This window comes from Oryza glaberrima, chromosome 9 (assembly GCF_000147395.1).
Source record: "Oryza glaberrima chromosome 9, OglaRS2, whole genome shotgun sequence".
NCBI classification, from domain to species: domain Eukaryota; kingdom Viridiplantae; phylum Streptophyta; class Magnoliopsida; order Poales; family Poaceae; genus Oryza; species Oryza glaberrima.
In genome coordinates this window covers 13562286-13571150 of record NC_068334.1, presented here as the reverse complement: position 1 = coordinate 13571150, position 8865 = coordinate 13562286, and the positions used below count along the sequence as shown (strand labels likewise).

Sequence of the window (8865 nt, the reverse complement as noted above, 5' to 3'; positions counted from 1 at the left end):
TTGCCGCGTTCACGCTTCTTGCCTTTGACAAGTTGTGGGGAGCTATCGGCCTTTCTTGTGGTCTTTATTGGAGCCAAGCATTGAGCTATATCTGCCAAGTCCATATCAGCTCCACCAGGAGAATGAGGTACTGACAATGCCGGTCCACGGGGAGCCTCAATTGATAGCTTAGACTTGGGAGGTGTAAACTCCGTCGGTCGACTTGGACGAGGAGTCATCTTCACAACTATGTCTTCTTTGGGCCATTGTATGAACGTCTTGCGCGCATCGCCCAAAGTCATGATTTCATCATTGGGGGGCACGGGCAGCGAATAGCCTGACCATGTGTCCTTTACTGTATCGATGGACACCTTGGCATACCCAGCTAGCAGGTCTGCACCGTGGACCTTGTCTGTAACCGAGGGCTTGAAAGCCATGCCCTCAGCGACTTCAGGAGCGAAAGTTGGGTGGACTCTTGCTAGTAGGACACACTGTGCTGCACCCTGCATAAGGTGAAAGTTTGAATTTAATATTGAAACGTGTAAAGGTTTTTTATTAGATATGGATCGGATAACCACTGAAGTGTTTCACTAGACAAGTTCTGCAACCTGGCAATTCGGTTCTTCAACCACTCGTTGAAAGAAGACATGTGCTTATTCCTGACCCAACCTTCTGATCGGCCTGGGTTCTCTTGTCGGATAACTGCAAGGTGTTCGTCAACGTACGGCACCACCTCAGTCATATGCTGTAGTACCGTGAAATGAGCTTTATCGTACACCTTCCGATCCAACCTAATAGTCTTTCTTCCAACAGTACCAACACCATCAAGCCTCCCTTCGTGATGAGATCGTGGTAATCCAATTGAAGATGTTTCTGACATGTAGTCCACACAAAAATCGATGACCTCTTCGGTGGTGTAACTCTCGATGATACTCCCCTCGGGGTGTGAATGGTTCCGTACATAACCCTTAAGGATCCCCAGGTACCTTTCGCAAGGATACATCTGCGTCATGAATGCTGGACCAGCGCACTTTGTTTGCCTCACAAGGTGCACTGGAAGATGTTCCATTATGTCAAAGAAAGTTGGAGGAAAGTACATCTCAAGATGACATAGGGTTCTCACAAGTTCTGCCTGTAGTTCATCTAGTCCCTCCGGATCAATGATCTTCTGGCCGATTGCATGGAAGAAGGAACACAACCGTGGATCGTGTGTCGTACCTTAGGAGGCAAAATATTCCTTATTGTAACGGGCAACAGCTGTGTGATAAGAACGTGGCAATCATGCGACTTCATTCCTACCAACTTAAGATTTTGCAGTGAAACGAGCCTACCGATTCTTGATGAGTAACCCATGGAACCTTTATACCACTCAAACATGTTAGCAAATCAATCTTCTCTTCTTTCGAGAGAGTGTAGCAGGCTGGAGGAAGGTAAACCCTGCCGGATTCCGTGGTTATGGGATGTAGCTCCGAGCGAACACCCATATCTTCCAGATCTCGTCGGGCGTTGAGACCATCCTTTGTAGTACCTAGGTTAAGCAGTAATCCCATTAAACTCTCGCATACATTCTTCTCGACATGCATCAAATCTATGCAGTGGCGAACTTCAAGATCCATCCAGTATGGTAGTCTCCAAAATATTGACTTCTTTTTCCACATGCTCCTCTCTTTTGTCTTTTGTTTTTCCACATGCTCCTCTGTTTTTTCCTTCGATGTGCTCTTCTCTTTTCGCTTTCCAACTTTCCTCTTTTTTCCAAACTCGTTGGTTATTCCCATCACTAAGTTGTGCACCTCTGTCCCTGTTAGCTCTACCGGCAGTCCGGCTATATCTCTGTGTCCATTGAAGTTCTTTCTCATATTCCTATATGGGTGATACCTTGGGAGAAATCTCCTGTGACCCATGTAGACCGTCTTGTGTGAATACTTCAACCATTTGCTTCTTGTTTCCTCCATACACTCCGAACACGCCCATTTCCCTTTCATAGTTTGGCCAGAAAGGTTGCCAAGGGCCGGATAATCGTTGATGGTACAAAACAGCATCGCATGGAGGTCGAAATACTCTTGTGCATATGCGTCCCATGTTCGTGTGCCCTCATTCCATAGCCTTTCGAAGTCATCGATTATCGGTTCAAGAAACACATCGATATCGTTGCCAGGTTGTCTCGGTCCTTGAATGAGCATGGCAAGCATAATATACTTTCTTTTAAAACACAACCAGGGAGGAAGGTTATAGTTAACAAGCAGAACTGGCCATGTACTGTGACAACTGCTCAAATCACCAAAAGGATTAATGCCGTCCGTACACATTGCGAAACGCATGTTTCTTGGGTCATTTGAGAATTCCTGGTAAATCCTATCGATTGTCCTCCACTGTACTGAATCTGCTGGGTGCCTTAGCATACTATCGACTTTCCGTTCTTCGGCATGCCAGCGCACAAGCTTAGCTTGTTCCTTATTCGCAAACATTCTCTTCATGCGCTCCGCAATTGGGAGATACCACACCACCTTTGCTGGGCCTCCCCTCTTTGACTTACTTCCTTCACCTTCACTCTTTGCTCGTTTGTATCTTGATGCCCCACAGATAGGGCAGACATCCAAGTCAGCGTATTCCTTGTAATACAAAATGCAGTCGTTCGGACATGCATGAATTCTTCTGACCTCCAGGCCCAACGGACATAATACTTGCTTCGCTTCATATGTCGTCTGCGGTAAATTGTTCCCCTCTGGCAACAGATCCTTTAACAACTCAAGAAGTTCTGTAAAACTCTTGTCCGACCAGCCATTACTAGCCTTAAGCTTCATGAGTTCCAACACGCATGACAACTTGCTGTGCTTTGACTTGCATCCATCATACAACGGCATCTGACAATCTTCCACCAACTTACTAAACTTCTCAAAATCTCTGTCGTTGTCCTCTGCGTCTTCAATGTCATGCAACATTGTAGATAGACATTGAGTGTGCAAATCTATGGTCTCTCCACCTAAAGGAGAAGGTACGAACATGCCTTCTCGAGCTGCGGCGGTGTTCTCTACATCCTGATCCAACACTTCTTCAGCTGCAACATCAGGCGCCTCTTGCTCTCCATGCTTGGTCCAGCAGGTATATTTCTTCATGAATCCATTCATTATCAAATGAGCATGCACTTCATCCTTGTCTTCGATCATCTGTTCATTCTTACAGTCCCTACATGGGCACAACATGTGCATGCTCATCCTACTTTTTCTGTCATTATCCGCAAATGTGACAAATTCAGTGACCCCCTCTCTATACTCGGTAGATGAACGATGCGCATAGTACATCCATCTACGATCCATCTGAAATCAACAACATACGAAGAAAAATATATGATGATCGATATATTGAGAATGAATGGAGAATAATGTGTTTTTTACCTTGAATTTTAGCAAAAAAATCGCCCCCCTTACCCTCCCAACCGATTTGTGAACAGTAAAATGGTTAGGATGGAAAGCAGTTGGCGGTTTGAGGGGTATTTATAGACCCAACACACCTCAAACGGGTTAGATAAAAAAAGCCCATCAAAGGTATTGGTCATACCTTTGACGGGCTTCAATTCAGTGGCCCGTCACTGGTATCCCCTCACCTGTGACGGGCCAGAAATGAAAGCCGTCACAGGTAGCGGCCCATCACCTGTGACGGCTTGTAATGTCTCGGCCCGTTACAGGTGAGGGGATACCAGTGACGGGTTGGAAGAAAAACTCGTCACTGGTATACCTGTGACGGGTTTTCCTTTCGGCCTGTCACGGGTGAGGGGATACCTGTGACGGGCCGCGGCCGCTTGCCTCACCGGTGACGGCATCCCGTATAACCCGTCAAAGGTAATGGTCACCAGTGACGGTGATTGTTTGCCCGTCACAGGTATCCCGTCAGAGGTGTGAGGATCTGGCGTAGTGGTATATGATACAACTTATAGGGGCGAAGCTAAAACAAAATAGAGAGCGGTACCACTTGCTTGCTTTACTCTAGTTTAACGAAATAGAGAGTGATACCACTTGCTTGCTTTACTCTAGTTTAGATCAAGTTTAAACTGATATGAATATATGAGTTTAGATTGAGGAGTACATATATAATGAAAATAGATAAACTATAACTAAAAAATTTTCTTGACCGGATTTCTGACACCCCTTCTCCTACCTAGCTAGCTCTGTCCCTGTCGACTTAGAGCAAGTCTAATAGTATAGCCAACTACTAGCTCCAATTCAACTATAGCCAATCTAGTAGCTCATTCATACAATAGTTACATACTACACTATTAATACCTGGTCCCACCTATCATACACATAATGTGTCTTGGAGTCCGTGCTATAGCTGGCTACAAATATGTAGCCCGTTGCTCTTTCCTCACCTCATTTATCTTTTTAAAATATGTTTACAGCTGGCTTATAGCCTGCTATTGTACCTTCCCTTAATATTTCGGCCCTCAATGTCTATGCAGTGTCATGTGTGCACTCTATAAATAGCGCACCCTACTTCCTCGTAAGCCAACTAGCCAAGCCAATCAGTCCCCACGCTTACAAGCTACAACTTCACCTCACCCCTGCTGCATTCTCGCGTCCCAAGTTACACATCAATGGCGGCTTCCACTTCCGCCGCGGTTAAGATGGCCGCCGCCGTCCTCTGCCTGATGGTCGCCCTCTCCGTCGCCGCCGGGCAGCTCACGACGACGGCCGCCGCCGCCACCTCCACGCGCGTGGATGATCACGTCGTCGAGGACGACGACGCGACGCCGACGACGCTGCAGCAGCTGGAGACGCGCCTCGCCGACGATCAGGACCTCGCCGACCTCCTCGACGGCGGCGACGGCGCCGCCACCATCTGCCCCAGCAACTGCCAGAAGTGCCTGGTCAAGTGCGCGGGCACCTGCGTCGCCGACATCGTCAGCCCGCCCACCTTCGTCGCCTGCTTCCTCAAGTGCGCCGTCGTCAAGCTCTGCTTCGCCAAGGTTTGATCATCATCGCGTCGGCGGCCGGCCGGCGATGGTCGACGGCGGCGCCGGTGCCGCTTGATTGCTTGCCTTGTTGCCTTGCTACCTCGTGTCTACATACTCCCTCCGTACCTATATATTTAACACCGTTAATTTTTTTAATATATTTAACAGTTTATCTCATTAAAAAATTAAAAAATTATTTTTTTCTCATTATTAAATATGTTTTATTTTATATATAGTTTTACATATTTAAAAAAATTAAATAAAATAAACGATTAAACATGTTTAAATAAATTAACGGCGTTAAATATTTAAATAAAAACGGAGGGAGTAGTAGGCGTGTCGATGTCGTCGAGGTCGCCATGCGTGCACTCTGCATGCATGCATGCGTGGTGGTGGTGTGTGGAGACGATGATATTCGTGTCGCGTGTATCATTTCAGTTGCCGATCGATTTACGGCTGATGGTGTCGTTGACCATACAACTGTTTGGTGACTGAGGGAAATATACGTAACGTGTGTCCATCGGTAAAGATGTTGTTGCACGCACAAGCTAGCTAGCGTGGATTTTTAATTGGCAATGCTTCGCTTGTAAATTAAGCGTAATGCTTCTCTGAACGTGCAACAATCCTACACACGTTCATGTTAAAAAAGATTACAGTAGTGCTAAGTCAACCATTTGCAACTTTAACTATTAATAGCTAACAAATAAAAAAGTTCAAACATATAAAATGGATGTTACTAGATTTGTCATTAAACAAAAAAAAACTATCGTAATATACGTAGGGGTGGACAAAAAGCTCGTGGCTCATTAGCTCGTTCGGCTCGGCTCGACTCGTTGCATTTTCTTAAGGGACTATCTATACAACATTCGACTGAAAATTAGCCTAAAAATCTGTCAAATGTAACTGTAACATAATTACAATATAATTTTCGTAATTACACTATATTTATACTATAATTACATATGTAATTTTCATAATTACACTATATTTGTACTATAATTACATATGTAACCTGCATCCGTCATCGGCCGGGTTCCCGCGGCGGGGAGAAGAGCATCGATGGCGTCCTTGAAGGTATCCATGAACGGCGGCGGTTTGTGGTGCCGTTCGGAGGCATAGGGGAAATTTTCGGCCTGGGAGAAAAAGAGGGAAAAAAAGAGAAAAGAAAGTGAGAAAGAAAATGTGACATTGACATGTGGGTCCCACGTGCTGAGTCAACCAGTTGGACCGAGTCAAAGCGCCATGTCAGCAAAACCATCTCTAAAACCACTGAGGGAGTCAAATTATACCGGTTTTAATAGTTAGAGGAGTCATCCTACCCGGTTTTCTAGTTAAGGGGTATGAATTAGATTCGGCGTACTTTTAAGGGAGTCAATGTGGACTTTTTCCTGTACACCCATACCAAGTGAATCCAAATTGAAAACCAATCCATTAGACCCATTCCAATCCAACCCATTGGCAGGCTTAACTAGGCCACAATGAAGTCCACGTTTTTTCTCTAAGGCCCAAAACGCTCTAAAGTCCAAAGCCCATAATACTTCCAACCCTAGTGTCCCTGGATTGAATCAAGAGTAAATTTCACAAAACTACACGTTTTATAATCCAAGTTGCAGAAAACCACACACACTTTGACACTTGGCACTTAAGTATATATATTTTGGTAGTGTAGTTTCACAAAACCACACTATCAATGAATGGATTCACCCACGAGATGACGTAATTGTTTCATCTAGGACGAGGACATGTCATCCTATTACTAGCCATCGCACGAAATTAATAGGATGCCACGTCTTCATCCTAGATGGAATGACCACTCATCTCACGGGTGAATCCATTCATCAATAGTGTGGTTTTGTGAAACTAAACTACCAAAATATATATACTTAAGTGCCAAGTATCAAAATGTTTGTGGTTTTCTGTAACTTGAACCATAAAACATGTAGTTCTGTGAAATTTACTCTTAAATCAATCCATCGATCCCCAATCCCATTGCGCCTCCGTCATCGCCATTGTGAATCGCACCGCTACCGCAGCCTCGGCACCTAGCCTCCTTCGTCGGCAGCCGCATCCTCGCGCTTCCGCCCTCCCTCCTTCCTAGCCTTCACTCCGTCGTTGCACCATCTTGTGCTCCCAGGTCCGAGCACCGCAGCACGGTGTTACAGCCTCGATTGTTCGTCGATCTCGTTGCTCACTGAGGACGATGACTTCACCACAGCCCACATGTTAGCAATCGCCGTTGCCGTCGTTCTTCTGCTCAGGTGTGCCTTTGTAGTTTCAGACTTCCAGCACTTCTCAATAAATCTCACCCGATTTATTTTGCTACTTCTGGTGGTGTGTGTGCACCATGCAGCTGTTGGTCATCCAAACCGTTTCACCGTTGCGCTCGCCATGGAGGAGGAAAGCAACCTTCGTCAGCATTTGCCAGCTTGCGAGCTAAACGAGTTGGCTCGAGCTTACAGCCGAGCTGAGTTGAGCTGGGGTTTTTAGCTCGTTAGGTTAACGAACGAGCCGGGCTAGCTCGTTATCCTAACGAGCTAGACCGAACCCGACCTGAGCCAGCTCGACATCCACCCTTAAATATGCAACTCTTCTTATTTAAAGCATTTCAACTTTATAGATATTGTTGGTCAAAATAGTATCCCAAAAACTATGTCGAATTCTAAAAATGATTATATTTTGAGACGGAGGGAGTAACTGAAATGAAATAATATGTGGGGCTAGGGGTGTGAGGCCCACCTTTCAGCTACAGCTACTGAACAACGGTAACTGCAGACAATCTCCATCGAACATGAATCGAAGTGATGATGATTGGTGTTCTTTTCTTCTAAAGATGAAGATGAAGATTAAGGTTTTTTTTACGTAAAACGTATTAATGTATGATTGATTGAATTTTAATTATTATAAACTTGAAAAATAGATTAATATGATATTTTAGAGTAATTTTTATATAGAAAGTTTTCGTATAAAACGCACCGTTTAGCGGTTTAAAAAACATGCCACGAAAATTTTAATCTTCATTCAATTTTTATTAGAGAAAAGAACAGACCTTAAGTCCAACAGTGAACGACGGACGCATGTCCTCTGCAGACTGCAGTTACTCTGTGCAATTCCCGTCGGTGAACGAGACTTTACGGATCCGTTCCCAACTCATGCTACAGATCATTCTGTGCACCCAATTCCAAGAGTTGGCAATGAGAATAATAGCTAAGGTGATGTTTGGATTCATGGATTTAACTTTAGTCTGTATATTTAGTCATTAATTTAGAGTATTAAATATAGACTACTTACGAAACTAATTACATAAATAAAAGCTAATTCGCGAGACAAATTTTTTAAGCCTAATTAATCCATAATTAGATAATGTTTACTGTAGCATCATATAGGCTAATCATGGATTAATTAGGCTTAAGAGATTCGTCTCGCGAATTAGTTCAAGATTATGGATGTGTTTTATTAATAGTCTATGCTTAATATTTATAATTAGTGTCCAAACATCCGATGTGATAGGCATTCCTTTCTTCAGTGATTTTTTCTGGCTCCAAACGGAGGATTCGGAGCTAGAGAGCTCCAAAACCACTTGTTTCATCAAGCTATTTGAAAATGTTGCTCTTTCGTGTCAACTAGTTTTCTTGACAAGTTGCAACAGTGCAGTACATTCATAATGTAACTGCTGCACAGTGCATAAATATGTTGGAAGAAACTAAAAGTTAAACTTTTGTCCCAGAAGGGAAAAATTGTTGCATAAATACAGTAGTTACACTGTTTCAGCTCTGAAAACTTAGCTTTTAAGAAAAATCTACTCATCTGGAAATAAAGTACATGTTGGTAAAAGAACAACCTTATGTTCCATGAATATATTAAAAATGCTCCATTGCAAAATTCTACGGAGTACTTCTCAACAGCCTACCTCATGAAAACAACAATATATGTTTTACAAA

The 8865-nt window shown here is 43.9% G+C and overlaps 1 protein-coding gene across 1 annotated transcript; it reads left to right on the top strand.

The window, feature by feature from the left end:
- Nucleotides 1-4495: 4495 nt before the first annotated feature.
- LOC127785209 (uncharacterized) lies at nucleotides 4496-5580 on the top strand. The gene has a single exon (XM_052312640.1). It carries the CDS (start codon nucleotides 4568-4570, stop codon nucleotides 4943-4945), a length of 378 nt encoding a protein of 125 aa, XP_052168600.1. The 5' UTR covers nucleotides 4496-4567; the 3' UTR covers nucleotides 4946-5580.
- Nucleotides 5581-8865: the final 3285 nt, after the last annotated feature.

Coding starts and splice junctions, on each gene's coding strand:
- LOC127785209 (XM_052312640.1), top strand. CDS start 4,568: ATGGCGGCTTCCACTTCCGCCGCGGTTAAGATGGCCGCCGCCGTCCTC.